Source organism: Salvelinus fontinalis, chromosome 1, assembly GCF_029448725.1.
Source record: "Salvelinus fontinalis isolate EN_2023a chromosome 1, ASM2944872v1, whole genome shotgun sequence".
Classification (NCBI taxonomy): domain Eukaryota; kingdom Metazoa; phylum Chordata; class Actinopteri; order Salmoniformes; family Salmonidae; genus Salvelinus; species Salvelinus fontinalis.
In genome coordinates, this window is record NC_074665.1 from 77,819,588 (window position 1) to 77,836,433 (window position 16,846).

The 16,846-nt window shown below is 41.7% G+C and overlaps 1 protein-coding gene across 2 annotated transcripts in view; it reads right to left on the reverse strand.

Moving 5' to 3' along the window:
- Positions 1-5,735: 5,735 nt before the first annotated feature.
- LOC129862289 (beta-1,3-N-acetylglucosaminyltransferase radical fringe-like) overlaps positions 5,736-16,846 on the reverse strand; it is a 104,038-nt gene continuing 92,927 nt past the window's right edge. The window contains exons 3-9 of one of the 2 annotated variants that reach the window (XM_055933794.1): positions 15,528-15,576; positions 15,231-15,333; positions 10,480-10,588; positions 10,213-10,298; positions 7,749-7,914; positions 7,556-7,641; positions 5,736-7,283 (exon numbers count right to left, since the gene is read on the reverse strand). In XM_055933794.1, the coding sequence (XP_055789769.1) occupies positions 7,217-7,283; positions 7,556-7,641; positions 7,749-7,914; positions 10,213-10,298; positions 10,480-10,588; positions 15,231-15,333; positions 15,528-15,576 (666 nt within the window). In that variant the 3' untranslated portion in view covers positions 5,736-7,216. Of the gene's footprint in view, positions 7,284-7,555; positions 7,642-7,748; positions 7,915-10,212; positions 10,299-10,479; positions 10,634-15,230; positions 15,334-15,527; positions 15,577-16,846 lie in introns of both variants that reach the window. The other variant, XM_055933785.1, reaches the window with a different exon arrangement.

A 16,846-nucleotide genomic window follows, 5' to 3' on the forward strand; every position in this document is an offset into this window, starting at 1 on the left:
CACCACTTTATTTTAAGAATGTTAAATGTCAGAATAATAGTAGAGAGAATTATTTATTTCAGCTTTTATTTATTTCAGCACATTCCCAGTGGGTCAGAAGTTTACATACACTCAATTTGTATTTGGTAGCATTGCCTTTAAATTGTTTAACTTGGGTCAAACATTTTGGGTAGCCTTCCACAAGCTTCCCAGAATAAGTTGGGGGAGTTTTGGCCCATTCCTCCTGACAGAGCTGGTGTAACTGAGTCAGGTTTGTAGGCCTCTCCACACTTTTTCAGTTCTGCCCACAAATTTTCTATAGGATTGAGGTCAGGCTTTGTGATGGCCACTCCAATACCTTGACTTTGTTGTCTTTAAGCCATTTTGCCACAACTTTGGAAGTATGCATGGGGTCATTGTCCATTTGGAAGACCCATTTGCAACCAAGCTTTAACTTCCTGATTGATGTCTTGAGATGTTGCTTCAATACATTCGCATAATGTTCCTACCTCATGATGCCATTTATTTTGTGACGTGCACCAGTCCCTACTGCAGCAAAGCACCCCCACAACATAATGCTGCCACCCTCGTGCTTCACAGTGTTCTTCGACTTGCAAGCCTCTCCCTTTTTCCTCCAAACATAACGATGGTCATTATGGCCAAACAGTTCTATTATTTTTTTATTATTATTATTATTTTTTGCTTAATCAGCTTAATATTGCGGAAAGAATGTTGCTTCCAATGTAATTGTCTGCATCATTTCCAATCCCCCATATTTTTGGGGGTAAATATATATATACATACACATATGCATACATGTACACATATATACATACACATACCTATATAGACATACATACTTTTTTAAAGAATATACCTTTATTATTATTCCCCGCAAACCCTACCACCGATCCCCCAATTGGAGGAAACTGATAAACACTTCTGCTTTTACCTTCAATTTATACATCTTATACACATTTTACAGACACAGTCTACTTTATAATAGTTCTCTCTTGTTTGTTCTTAGTCCTTCCTCTATTTCTGTTGTCCATCCAATATGATTTCCACTTGTAACTGTGCTATTTCACAAAAGCTCTGCACCTATACACATTTCACAGATCCCGTATGCCCTACATTGTTTATCTTGTTATTAGTCCCACCCTTCAGCTCCACTCAACCCTTCCCATCTATCTTCCAACATCATCCATTTCGGATTTTTATTTGCCATATATTTTTCAACTGTGCTGTGATCCTTCACAAAAGATTTGAACCTTCCTATCCTCATAGCTTCTACAGATTGTAAATTAAAAATACATTTTTTTGCTAAAATAATTATTATATTATTGATTGATTGACTATGGCTTTTCAAATCCGCCCAGTATTGCTATCTGTAGCGTTAGTTCGAGGCAAATGTTGCAATTCTTCAGCCATTCCTGGACCTGTGACCAAAAACGAGCTACATATGGACAATACCAAAATAAATTATCTAATGACTCTGCCTCCTCACAGCAGAATCTGCAAAGCTGGGAAGATTGTATCCCCCATATATATAACATTCTATTAGTTGCAAGAATTTTGTACAGTAATTTAAATTGAAAAATTCGACGTTTTGAATCTGGCGTTGTTTTGCGTATCAATTCATAAACCATGTGCCATGGAATAGGTACATCGAAAATCTCTTCCCAACTATTTTGCAATTTATATGGCACAGCTGTCAGTTTTTTGGTCCTTAAATGAAATTGGTATATGTTTTTATTTATCACACTTTTCTTTAACCATTTATGTTCTTTAATATAGGGCCAACATACAAGTTCCTTACTTTTTTCCCCTTCTACTTGCCTCTTCCATTTTTGTGGTAATGCTGCAATTAATTGGTTGTCATTTTGGGTAGAGCAGACATTTCCATACGTCTGTGTTAGCTGCATGTGTGACATAACTCCACCAGTCCTATTTAGATATGCCGATAGTGGACAACCTTGTTTTACTCCTCTAGATAGTTTAAAACTTTCTGAGATGTAGCCATTATTTACTATTTTACACCTAGGGTTACTATACATAATTTTAACCCATTTTATAAGAGATTCCCCAAAATTGAAATATTCTAGGCATTTATATATAAACTCCAGTCGTACTTTATCAAAAGCCTTTTCAAAATCAGCTATGAAAACCAGGCCTGGTGTCCCCGATATTTCAGAGTGTTCTATTGTTTCCAGTACTTGCCTTATAGTATCTCCAATGTATCGTCCATGTAAAAAAACTGTCTGATTAGGATGGATAATATCTGACAAAACTTTTTTTTATTCTATGCGCCAAGCATTTTGCTAGGATTTTTGCATCACAACACTGAAGTGTAAGAGGTCTCCAATTTTTTAAATGGACTGGATCTTTATATATACACCACTTGGGTCCTGTTTCAGTAATAATGATATCAGACCTTCTTGTTGCGTGTCTGATAATCTACCAATTATACAGGAGTGGTTAAAACAAGCTAATAATGGTCCTTTGAGTATATAAAAAAAAAGTTTTGTATACTTCCACTGGTATGCCATCCAGCCCTGGAGTTTTCCCATCCTTAAAGGCCACAATTGCATCAAGCAGTTCCTCCTCTATAATTTGGCCTTCACATGAGTCTTTCTGTACAGATGTTAATTTTACATTATTATTAGGGAAAAAAAACATACAATTAGTTTCAGTTAGTGGAGATGGAGGAGCCTGAAACGAAAACATATTCTTAAAGTACTTTACTTTCTCTTTCAAAATATAATTTGGTGAATCGTGCGTTACTCCATCATTTGTAACAAGTTTTAATACCTTTTTTTTGGTAGCATTTCTATATTGAAGATTGAAAAAGAATTTGGTGCATTTTTCCCCATATTCCATCCAGTTCGCTTTATTTTTATAATATATTACACTGGATCTTTCTTGAATAAGGTCCTCCATTTCTTTTTGTTTTTCCTCTAACTTATTCTGTACCTCTATGGTACCGTTTTTATTGCTATCTAACTGTACTGTTAGTCCTTCAATTTCCTTTGTTAATATGGACTCTTTTGATCTAAATTGCTTTTGTTTTATAGATGAGTACTGAATTGCATGGCCTCTAAAGGCACACTTAAAGTGTCCCATACAATATGGGGATCTGCTGTACCTATGCACATTTGTGGCCTGCTGGAGGTCATTTTGCAGGGCTCTGGCAGTGCTCCTCCTTGCACAAAGGCGGAGGTAGCGGTCCTGCTGCTGGGTTGTTGCCCTCCTACGGCCTCCTCCACGTCTCCTGATGTACTGGCCTGTCTCCTGGTAGCGCCTCTATGCTCTGGACACTACGCTGACAGACACAGCAAACCTTCTTGCCACAGCTCGCATTGATGTGCCATCCTGGATGAGCTGCACTACCTGAGCCACTTGTGTGGGTTGTAGACTCCGTCTCATGCTACCACTAGAGTGAAAGCACCGCCAACATTCAAAAGTGACCAAAACATCAGCCAGGAAGCATAGGAACTGAGAAGTGGGCTGTGGTCACCACCTGCAGAACCACTCCTTTATTGGGGGTGTCTTGCTAATTGCCTATAATTTCCACCTTTTGTCTATTCCATTTGCACAACAGCATGTGAAATGTATTGTCAATCAGTGTTGCTTCCTAAGTGGACAGTTTGATTTCACAGAAGTGTGATTGACTTGGAATTACATTGTGTTGTTTAAGTGTTCCCTTTATTTTTTTGAGCAGTGTATATCTTTAGTGCATATGACAAGCCTGTCACGAACTAGATCCTCTTGTAATGCGCAAAACTCACATCTGCTAGCTTCCTCAGATTTGCAATGTACTGCTCTGATGTTTCACACTGACTTTGTTGACAAGCATTACATCACGTTCCTGGATGGCTCAAACTGTTTCTGTAGCGCCTCTATCATTTTTACCAGGTCAGTTTCTCTGCTTCAGGCATATGAAGATGATGTAAGAGATGTAAGAGATGTCATTCCTTTCCCATCACAGTTAGCAGAGTTACTATGCATACTTTGTATTCCTTTTTGTCCAGACTGGCAGCTATCTCATAGTTTTCCCATTGCGCTGGAAAGAATGTCCAGTTATTGTATGTATCGCCTTTCATGTCCATAGGCTCTGGTATTGGAATTACTGGGTAAGCCACTGTTGTCGTTATAATTGTTTTGTAGCTGGTTAGCTAGTTGGAACGTCCCTTTCTACTGTGCATTTATCCCTGTGTTGTTTTGATATTTTGATTCGTCAAGGATATACCTATGTGGTTCTGACACCATGTGTTGTATGGTGTTTAGTCTATACAAGAGCAAAGTAGTGTTGATTATGAAGTCTTTACTTCAGCATCACTCTGTAGCATGCATACAGCTCCACTCAGTGCATAGTAAGTAATGCTTAACTTGGCTCACTAGTACTATGTAGTATCACACTCAGATATACATAACAGCAGCGACATCTCGTAAGAAAATGCAGACAGATCATTTGTTTGTTCAACATGGGATCTTTTTTTTCTGTAAAATTAATTATGTGAGAAATGGTGGTGGAAACGCATTAATGTGCAAATATTGATATACTAACCATCATAACAAAGTACATTTGGGAGTCACAAAATGATATGCTGTTTACTAAACACTGTTTAGTCCTCCAAGTTAGACTCTATAGAACGCAACATTTTTTTGTGAGAAAACCATCAGTAGAAAATGCAATAGAAGCCTATTTCACTTGTATTTGTTATTCGGTACATGTGTAACTGCAAAATGTCTTTTGATGTGCACTACCTCATCACGCACAAACTTTTCCCCGCAGCAAGTCAATTTGATGGAAACATCTCTGGTGGGAAAATGGACATATTTCTTTATGCCGATTTTAGAATATTCACATGAAAATCTGTCGTCAATTGGATGGAAACATAGCTCGTGAGAGAGAAATTACTACCCCAGTGCATAAAGCAATTATCTCAGAGTAATCGTCCCACTCTGCTGAAAATGAGGTTGGATTGATGGCAGCTTGTGATAGGGTAAAGTGGAGTGTGAAGTAATCAGGCATAAATCTAATGCCATCTGGACCATTATGTTCCAGTCAAACATTACATAGGCCTCAATGCATTAACTCAGTTTTTCCCAACTCCAGTTCTCAAGAACCCCCAACAGCACACATTTCTGTTGTGGCCCTGGACAAACACACTTGAATCCCTCAATGAGTTGAATCAAGTTTCAGTGTCGCATGCACAAGTACAGTGAAATGCCTTTCTTTCAAGCGCTAAACCCAACAATGCAGTAATTAATACATGTAATACAAAATATTACATAAGGTAAAACAAAAACACAGTAAAAAAAAGAACACGAGAAAGTAAGTAAGTATACTATATACAGGGTCAGTTCCAGTACCATATTTACAATGTGCAGGGATACTGCAGTGATAGAGGTAGATATGTATAGAGGTAAGGCTTGATGGTTAGTTGACAAGTGGAATCAGGTGTTTGTCAGGGCTACAATGTGAATGTGTACTGTTGGGAAGTTGGGAAACACTGGATTGGCTCACTGACAAACTTCATGGGCCAAGCACATGTTATTCCAAAGGGTGAGAACCAAGCTGATTATGCTACCTCAAACAGATCTGCCTCTTTCATTAGTATTTTCTGTAATAAGAACAGTAAGTACACCAGCATTGTTCCACTGTCCTGTTGTACATCACCGTGTATGTATTTGAGATTGTCTTAATAATTATGATAAAAACATGAATCTGAAGCAAAGGGACGAGAGAGTAGTGGTGTTGTTTTGTAATGCTGCAAAACATGCTTTATTCAACACAAAACAATACATCAACGGTAAAAAGTTGGACAGAAGAAGAGGAAAAATCCCATCCTGACTGGAGTCAGACTCTTATCTCCCTCTCTGACACTGACCTGCAGCGGGGAAAGAGATTCTGGTTTTGGATTCTAGTGTTTTTGTGCAAAAAGGGAGAGCGTGAGCCATCAGGAAAAGACATGTACTTCCAGCTCAAGCTCACACATTACAACACTACCGTAACTTTTAATACACAGAAATATTATACACAGGAATTGAGATGAGTGCAAAACGTGTCTTTTTGACAGAGAAATAACTTGTAACATGCATTGTGGGAAACACTTAGAGGCAACAACAAATATCTAATGAATGATCTTTAAGATAGTGTGCTCATGATCAGAGTCTGTTTTGGTTACTGCAAGGCTGTGTGTGTGTGTGTGGTGCACACATTTTTATTCATACAGTACTATCACAGTTTCATTCCTTTAAAACATTTGTCATGTGCATTTCCAAAGTCTAGTTGACTGAAACATAAGGCACTGGCATCATCTTTGGCTATAAGATGTTGAAATCATTCTGACTGAGTAGTTAGGTTGCACACACACATGTACAGACACCAGTTTGAAACGTCTTCTGGTAAGAAATGAACTTCAGGACATGAGGGGCACAACAAGGGTTGTCTGTAAAGTGAAACTGATGTCAGTATGCTGCTAACACTATGGCTTCCTCCACTGTCCCCATACCAGGGGACTAGTGATCCTCTGCTCGCAAACACACATTTGACCTATACAAAATGATCATTTCAAGCAAGCTGTGGAGTGAGCTTATGCTACGTTCTTGACTCCGTTAAACAGCCACAAACGGCTCTCAGGCATTACTTAATGTAACACTGATATCAGATATTCACCTCTGATGATTTCTGGTCATGAGCCCTCATAATAAAACACCAGTCCAGTACATTTTTGGGACCTAAAAGCAAATACATTTACATTTCACCATGTTCAGCATCTTAAGGTACCTTTTCAACAGTCATTTAAATACATTAATACTTCTTCAAAGATATCTCTGGACCACAGTAGTATGTTTGGGATTCAAAGCTACAACAAAAGCAATGAGTGGTGAAACATCGCTACGGCAACAGCCAACAGCAGCAACTTCCTGCGTTGAGTGGAGGGTACAGTAGTGATAAGACAAAGTAGTGGGGTGTTTCTTCATCATCCCACCATGACCAAAGTGATCCTCGCTCCAGTTACCTAATCTTGTCTCGCCTCATGTCCGCTCAAAGACCCACAGACGTCTAGCCATTTGATCTGAGTGTAGTGGTTCTGTAGGGTTAGCCTGGGTGCCAGTGAACCTGTTTGGCCTTGTCATTATTTTGCCATGGCAATGATATAGCTAGCATACACAGGGACACCAGTCAACCAGGCAGGTAGGAAGTATTGTAGATATGCTATACTGGCCATCAATGGTGACCCTTACTAGGACACCAGCCAGTCTCTGGGTAGAGGAGGCAGTGGACACTCTTAAATCTAGAGAGAGTGACAGAGGGCAGATGGAGGGAGAGAGGAGAGATGGAGGCAGAAAGTGATTGAGGGAGAGAGATATTGAGGGGAGGGAGAAAGAGAGAGAGGGCAGATGGAAGTAGAGAGAGGGGATACGGAGGGGGAGAGAGAGGGGATGACCATTTACATGTCACTCACAATTCAGCAGAGGTTAAGCAACCAGTGTCATGTAATTTTCTAGTGCCAGACAATGTTAGGTAAATGTTGGATGGATGTTGGGAGAATGTTTGTCTGTTTACCGTGAGGGGTCCTCCACCAGAGAGAAGGCTCCTCCAATGCTGATCACATTCTTCCTGTTCTCAAAACCCCCGTAGCTCAAAGTGACCTAGACACACACACACACAGTTTTTCTTTGATGGCTGAAAACAATTGGGAGCTGTTGTATTTCTTTCTCTCTCTGTCTCCCTCTATTTCTCTCCTCCCCACCCCTACCTGCTCCAGCACGGTGTCTGTGGGAAGCCTCTGCAGGTTCTCCAGGTGGGAGTGGAAGAGGTGTGTGTGTGTCAGTGTCACCTCCAGCAGCGCCTCGATGATGTAACCCATGGTGCAGTCGTCAGGGAGACGGATCTTCTCCGCCGTGCTGATGAAGTTGCCCAGACTGGAGGGAGGAGGAGGAGAGAGGATGAGAGGATAAGAAAGGAGAGAGAAGAAGAGGGAGGGAAGAGGTAGTGAGTGAATTGCTCAAAACAGTTTGGCGTAATAGCTTAAAGGAAAGATTCCCCCATTTTGAATGTTCTCATATTTGTGTATCTCTGAGTGATGTTCTATCGATTCCTGAGGTCTTTTCATGTGTACTGTATCTACAGTATATGTAGCAATGGTTTTAACAACAATTCTAATGAATGCAACAGTTGGAAACTACCCAACAGGGGGGTAAAAAATATGACAAAACCAGGTATACCGAGAAAGAGGCTTTGGAGGAAATATTTTGTGAGTCAGACACAGATGCTGAGGGCGACCTGGACCAAGATTACTGACTCGGCTGAGAAAAATGTTTTCTAGAAGGATTGGATTCTGTTTTAGATCTGTAAGTAAAGGCCCATTATCAGCAAACCATCGCTCCTGTGTTCCAATGGCACGTTGTGTTAGCTAATCCAAGTTTATAATTTTAAAAGGCTAATTTATCATTAGAAAACCCTTTTGCAATTATGTTAGCACAGCTGAAAACTGTTGTTCTGATTAAAGAAGCAATACAACTGGCCTTCTTTAGACTAGTTGAATATCTGGAGCATCAGCATTTGTAGGTTCGATTACAGGCTCAAAATGGCAAGAAACAAAGACCTTTCTTCTGAAACTCATCAGTCTATTCTTGTTCTGAGAAAGGAAGGCTATTCCATGCGAGAAATTGCCAAGAAACTGAAGATCTCGTACAACGCTGTGTACTACTCCCTTCACAGAACAGCACAAACTGGCTCTGACCAGAATAGAAAGAGGAATGGGAGGCCCCGGTGCACAACTGAGCAAGAGGACAAGTACATTAGAGTGTCTAGTTTGAGAAACAGATGCCTCAAGTCCTCAACTGGCAGCTTCATAAATAGTACCCACAAAACACCAGTCTCAATGTCAACAGTGAAGAGGCGACTCCGGGACGCTGGCCTTCTAGGCTGCTAAAAGTTGGATATATTCTGTGTAACCAAATTCTCATGGCCTTTATTACTTTGTTTCTAAAGGTAGGCTACCTGTGTCCCACTGTTTGCTTTTTATAGGCTAGTATATTGCTTTTACATAACAGTAATGTTGTTTTGTTGTGGTCTGCTCTTTGGTGTTTTGAACTGTATGTATAGCCTACACACAGTATAGGCCTATGTAACTGTGTCCTGTTTGTGCAATATAATTCAAATTAGTTTTCCACTAGGAGGCAGGGGAGTACTGTGCCCACCCACTGGGGAGCCAGTCCCTGCCAGGCCCACCCAAACAAATTGAGCAAAAACAACATATTATTGATGGCTGAAAACAAAAATACTACTCAGCCTTGCCCCCCTCCACCCACTATTTGCATTGTGTCTGCGTGTGTTTCACACCTCTGTGTGAGCCACTTTCCAGACAGTGTCCAAATAATCTTATTCATTATGATCTAAAAAGCTAAACTGCTCCTAGATCAGCACTACTACTCTGCGATGCTTTGTGGACAGAGGTGAGCTTGCTGCACTCACCTGGCCAGTTGTGAAGGGCCAGTCTACAACCCCCCTGGCCTGCTATGTCCAGTGGGGAGGGGAGCCTAGTGACGAAGTTAGACATTTAGAGATAGTCTCTGAGAGAGGGCTGTGAGATGCCAAAAGTCAACAGCAGGGAATGTGTAACACAGTTTAGGCTGGGTGTTATCTTGCAGTATATTGCTTTTATATTAGAATAATGCAGTTTTGTAAAATTTGTCACCTGCATTATTGATACTATTATTTTCCTGTATTTTATTCCCCGCAGAGAGGATGATGTTTGGGTGGTTGAAAGGGCACTTGGATGTTCCCTGGATGTCCCCTGACAAATTTTGTTTTTATACCTCTTACTAAAACATCTGTAAAATGATAGTTGTTGTTTCTATCAATCACATTTGTTTCCCAGAAGTGTTTGACTTGTTGTGGAAAGCATCTGATGAGTTTCCAACTCTATTCAATCATTTACTTACAGCTTGTCCATGAAAGATTACATTAAAAAAACACTAAAAAAACATACTTTGTGTGTGATCTGAACTGTGCCATTCCTATGTTCTGACCATGTCCTTATCAGGTGTGATACCAAGTTCAATGCATGTCCTTATTTAACTGCTCATCAGTTACTTTTGGGTGTGTCTATTTAGGTGGAAATCTACATTTTTGCCTTTACATTTAATGAACCTTTAACAGCCACAATAATACGTGCATCTGAAGAACATTGAAAACGTTGAACTGTTAAAACTCACCTAGCCCATGGACTCATCTTGAGGGCCAGACCACGACTGATACAGAACCCTGCTCCTCCTGTAGCAAACCAGAACTTCACTGACACCTGGAAGAAAACAAGGGTCAGAGAGAAGGAGAGGGTTAGAGAGAACGAGAGAGGGTCAGAGAGAACGAGAGAGGGTTAGAGAGAACGAGAGAGGGTTAGAGACAGGAAGGGAGGTATAGATAGAACGACAGATGGAAGGGATGGAGAAAGAGACAAACAGACTGACACTGGATGTACTCACAGATCCGTCACTCTTGACCCTCTCTGCGGCCTCTATGGGGTGGTCGAGGCTGGGCCGACCCAGGTAAACATCCTGCGTGTGGTGGTAGGAGGACAGCAGCTTCAGCAGACTGGGTACAATCACATAGTTATCATCATCCATATGGCAGAACCACCTGGGGGGTAGATGCAAGCTATTACATAAACAGTTATAAAGTGTTACTGAGAAGTTGTTAACATCACAACAGTGATGATGTTCATCAAGTAACAAATACAGGACATGGGACTGGAAGAAATGTATCAATTTTTTCAAATAATGCCTGTAATTGGCAGAGGTATGTGGAAACATATAGTCCTATTCATCTGTTGACCTCCTTAACCAACCACACAGAGAATCTAAGATATACACTGCATGACCAAAAGTATGTGGACACCTGTTTGTCGAACATCTCATTGCAAAATCATGGGCATTAATATGGTTAGTCCCCCTTTGCTTCTATAACAGCCTCCACTCTTCTGGAAAGGCTTTCCATTAGATTTTAAAACATTGCTGCGAGGACTTCCATTCAGCCAAAAGACCATTAGAGCACTGATGTTGGGCGAATAGGCCTGGCTCACAGTCAGTGTTACAATTCATCCTAAAGGTGTTTGACGGGGTTGAGGTCAGGGCTCTGTGCGGGCCAGTAAAGTTCTTCCACATCTATTTGTATGGACCTTGCTTTGTGTGCGGAGGCATTGTCATGCTGAGACAGGAAAGGGCCTTCCCAAAATGTTGTCACAAAGTTGGAAGAACAGAATTGTCTAGAATGTCATTGTATGCTATAGAGTTAACATTTCCCTTCACTGGAACTAAGGGGCCCGAACCATGAAAATCAGCCCCAGACCATTATTCCTCCTCCACCAAACTCTACAGTTGGCAATATGCATTGGGGCAGGTAGTGTTCTCCTGTCATCCGCCAAACCCAGTTTCCACTGCTCCAGAGTCCAATGGCGTCAAGCTTTACACCACTCCAACCAACGCTTGGCATTGCGCTTGTGTTCAACTTAGGCTTGTGTGCAGCTGCTCGGCCATGGAAACCCATTTCATGAAGCTGCCAACGAACAATTCTTGTGCTGACGTTGCTTCCAGAAGCAGTTTGGTACTCAGTAGAGTGTTGCAACTGAGGACAGACTAATTTAATGCGCTAAGCACTAAAGCACTCGGCGGTCCTGTGAGCTTGTTTATTTATTTATTTATTTATTTTACCGTTATTTTACCAGGTAAGTTGACTGAGAACACGTTCTCATTTGCAGCAACGACCTGGGGAATAGTTACAGGGGAGAGGAGGGGGATGAATGAGCCAATTGTAAACTGGGGATTATTAGGTGACCATGATGGTTTGAGGGCCAGATTGGGAATTTAGCCAGGACACCGGGGTTAACACCCCTACTCTTACGATAAGTGCCATGGGATCTTTAATGACCTCAGAGAGTCAGGACACCCGTTTAACGTCCCATCCGAAAGACGGCACCCTACACAGGGCAGTGTCCCCAATCACTGCCCTGGGGCATTGGGATATTTTTTAGACCAGAGGAAAGAGTGCCTCCTACTGGCCCTCCAACACCACTTCCAGCAGCATCTGGTCTCCCATCCAGGGCCTGACCAGGACCAACCCTGCTTAGCTTCAGAAGCAAGCCAGTAGTGGTATGCAGGGTGGTATGCTGCTGGCAGCATGTGTGGCCTACCACTTTGCGGCTGAGCCATTGTTGCTCCTAGACGTTTCCACTTCACAAACAGCACTTACAGTTGACCGGGGCAGCTCTAGCAGGGCAGAAATTTGACGAACTGACTTGTTAGAAAGGTGGAATCCTATGACTGTGCCATGTTGAAAATCACTGAGCTCTTCAGTACGGCCATTCTACTGCCAATGTTTGTCAATGGAGATTGCATGGCTGTGTGCTAAATTTTAAACACCTGTCAGCAACGGGTGTGGCTGAAATATCAGAATCCACTCATTTGAATGGGTGTCCACATACTTTTCTATATACATTTACATTTAAGTCATTTAGCAGACGCTCTTATCCAGAGCGACTTACAAGTACATACATTCATACTTTTTTGTACTGGCCCCCCGTGGGAAACGAACCCACAACCCTGGCGTTGCAAGCGCCATGCTCTACCAACTGAGCCACACGGGACTATATACAGTACCAGTCAAAGGTTTGGACACACCTACTCATTCAAGGGGTTTTCTATATTTTAACTATTTTGTACAGTGTAGAATAATAGTGAAGACAAAACCCTATTAAATAACATAAATGAAATCATGTAGTAACCAAAACAGTGTTAAACAAATCAAAATGTATTTTATATTTGAGATTCTTTAAAAGTAGCCACCCTTTGCCTTGATGACAGCTTTAGACACTCTCGGCATTCTCTCAACCAGCTTCACCTGAAATGCTTTTCCAACAGTCTTGGAGTTCCCACATTTGATTTGATATGCTGAGCACTTGGCTGCTTTTCCTTCACTCTGCGGTCCAACTCATCCCAAACCACCTCAATTGGGTTGAGGTCGGGTGATTGTGGAGGCCAGGTCATCTGATGCAGTGCTCCATCACTCTCCTTCTTGGTCAAATAGCCCTTACACAGCCTGGAGGTGTGTTGGGTCATTGTCATGTTGAAAAACAAATGATAGTCCCACTAAGCGCAAACCAGATGGAATGGCGTGTCGCTGCAGAATGCTGTGGTAGTCATGGTGGTTAAGTGTGCCTTGAATTCTAAATACATCACAGACAGTGTCACCAGCAAAGCACCCCCACACCACCTCCTCCATGCTTCACGATGGGAACCACACATGTGGAGATCATCCGTTTACCTACACTGCATCTCACAAAGACACGGCGGTTGGACCCAAAAATCCAACCGCCAAGATTTCCACCGGTCTAATGTCCATTGCTCGTGTTTCTTGGCACAAGCACGTCTCTTATTATTATTGGTGTCCTTTAGTAGTGGTTTCTTTGCAGCAATTCAAACATGAAGGCCTGATTCACATACTCTCCTCTGAACAGTTGATGTTGAGATGTGTCTGTTACTTGAACTCTGTGAAGCATTTATTTGAGCTGCAATTTCTGAGGCTGGTAACTCTAATGAACTTATCCTCTGCAGCAGAGGTAACTCTGGGTCTTCCTTTCCTGTGGCAGTCTTCATGAGAGCCAGTTCCATCATAGCGCTTGATGGTTTTTATGATTGCACTTGAAGAAACTTTCAAATTTACTAAAATTTTGCAGATTGACTGACCTTCATCTTGTCTTAAAGTAATGATGGACTGTAATTTCTCTTTGCTTATTTGAGCTGTTCTTGCCATAATATAGACTTGGTATTTTACCAAATAGGGCTATCGTCTGTATTCCAACCCTACCTCGTCACAAACAACGCATTAAGAAGTAAAGAAAATCCACAAATGAATTTTTATCAAGGCCCACCTGTTAATTGAAATGCATTCCAGGTGACTACCTCATATAGCTGGTTGAGAGAATGCCAAGAGTGGGCAAAGCTGTCATCAAGGCAAAGTGTGGCTACTTTGAAGAAATATATTTTGATTTGCTTAACACTTTTTTTAGTTACTACATGATTCCATATGTGTTATTTCATAGTTCTGATGTCTTCACTATTATTACACAATGTAGAAAATAGTCAAAATAAAGAAAAACCCTGGAATGAGTAGGTGTGTCCAAACTCAAAATAGGCCTTTTCTCAACACTAAAGAAAGAGACGTATTTCTTTACAGAAGACAGGCAGTCTCCTGAATCTGGGGGGCTCAGTTCTCTTGACAAAGGCAGCAGGATTAAAGGTCCAATGCAGCCATTTCCCAATAGCAAATCATTTCTGGGTAACAATGTGATTACTGTGATTGTTTTCAATTAAAATCGTCAAAAGGAAACAAGAATGGCTTCTTACCAAGGAGCCATTTCTCAAGTAAGAATGTTGCTAGGACTGTCTAGAAGCGGTCAGAGTGGGGAGAGGAAAACTGAAAACAAGCTGTTATTGGCGGCAGGTAGCCTAGTGGTTAGAGCGTTGGGCCAGTAACCGAAAGGTTACTAGATCGAATCCCCGAGCTGACAAGGTAAAAATCTGTCGCTCTGCCCCTGAACAAGGGTGCCGTCATTGTAAATAAGAATTTGTTCTTAACTGACTTGCCTAGTTAAATAAAGGTTAAATAAATAAATAAAAATAAATTGGCAGAGAGCTTTGGAACTCTTTTCATTGGTCTATTAACTAATTCACTGCCTGGAATGTCACCAGTCAGGCCAAAACTCCATCCCTCCAAAACAAGCTGAAACTTCAGGTGGTCATTTCAAACAGCTCATCATTTTACAATTCAACAGTATTATTCCAACCTCATAGTGTGGAAATACAATAAATATAAAACACAGGAAAATCATGTTTTGACTGCACTGGGCTTTAAACACAAAGCAAGTGGGACTTCTTCAGGTCTCTGATCAAGGCAGGAGTAAACATTAACTTCTTCTGAATTGGCTTCTTATTGGCCAATTATAATATATGACTTAATCTATAGTTACGTTCTTAGCATGTAATGTGATGGGGAATAACAGGTGTAGCAGACATGGTCACGTGATGAGGTAGCCTCGCCTGCGAGATCAAAATCAGTGTCAGCCCAAAGGGGCATTTCCTCTTGGTATTATGGTCAAGATGTGGGTTTCTCCCATGGGAGCCCTGGGTTCAAATCCCACCGGTTACACAGGCAGTAAGGTAAAGTGTGACTGAACACTCACTTCCTCTGTGACTCGATGAACTTGTCGTATTCCACAGACATCTTACAGCACAGGGCCTGGCGCGTGTGTGCTGCTGAACAGTTGGTGTTGATGACGTTAGCCCCTGATAGAGAGAATAAGAAAGGGTGTTGAGCCGACTTATCTTACTACTGAGACAGTTAGAACGGAGTATCAAATATACATATCCCTGATAACATATTATGAGCCTCTCTAAGAACATCAATCACAAAGATGTTCAATAATTGCTCTCCTATTTGTACTTCCATTGTCCACCTTTGGAAGAGTGTATTGTCTTACCTGCTCTCCTCCTCAGCTCCTGATCCTCCCCATCTGTGAATATAAAGGTCTTGAGGACACAAACACAGAGAAAGAGAATGGTGTTAAGGGAACTCAATATAAAGGTCTTGAGGACACAAACAGAGACAGAGAGACACAGAGGGAGAGAGAGAGAGAGACAGAGAGACAGAGAGAGAGAGAGAGAGAGACAGAGAGAGAGAGAGAGAGAGACAGAGAGACACAGAGAGACACAGAGAGACACAGAGAGACAGAGAGACACAGAGACACAGAGAGAGAGCGATAGATAGATAGATAGATAGATAGATAGATAGATAGATAGATAGTAACGGAACTCAAACGTACAACCTTGAATTTGGACAGAAACACCTGGAAAGGTTTCTTACTGCTAAAGACTGCCAAGGACTACCCAGCAACACAACAACCAGGAGGTAAATACTGCCAAGGACTACCCAGCAACACAAGAACCAGGAGGTAAATACTGCCAAGGAATACCCAGCAACACAACAACCAGGAGGTAAATACTGCCAAGGACTACCCAGCAACACAACAACAATGCGATAAAGACTGCCAAGGACTACCCAGCAAAACAACAACCAGGAGATAAATACTGCCAAGGACTACCCAGCAACACAACAACAATGCGATAAATACTGCCAAGGACTACCCGGCAACACAACAACAATGCGATAAAGACTGCCAAGGACTACCCAGCAACACAAGAACCAGGAGATAAATACTGCCAAGGACTACCCAGCAACACAACAACAATGCGATAAATACTGCCAAGGACTACCCGGCAACACAACAACAATGCGATAAAGACTGCCAAGGACTACCCAGCAACACAACAACCAGGAGGTAAATACTGCCAAGGACTACCCAGCAACACAAGAACCAGGAGATAAATACTGCCAAGGACTACCCAGCAACACAACAACAATGCGATAAATACTGCCAAGGACTACCCGGCAACACAACAACAATGCGATAAAGACTGCCAAGGACTACCCAGCAACACAACAACCAGGAGATAAATACTGCCAAGGACTACCCAGCAACACAACAACCAGGAGATAAATACTGCCAAGGACTACCCAGCAACACAACAACCAGGAGGTAAATACTGCCAAGGACTACCCAGCAACACAACAACCAGGAGATAAATACTGCCAAGGAATACCCAGCAACACAACAACCAGGAGGTAAATACTGCCAAGGACTACCCAGCAACACAACAACCAGGAGATAAATACTGCCAAGGACTACCCAGCAACACAACAACCAGGAGATAAAGACTGCCAAGGAATACCCAGCAACAC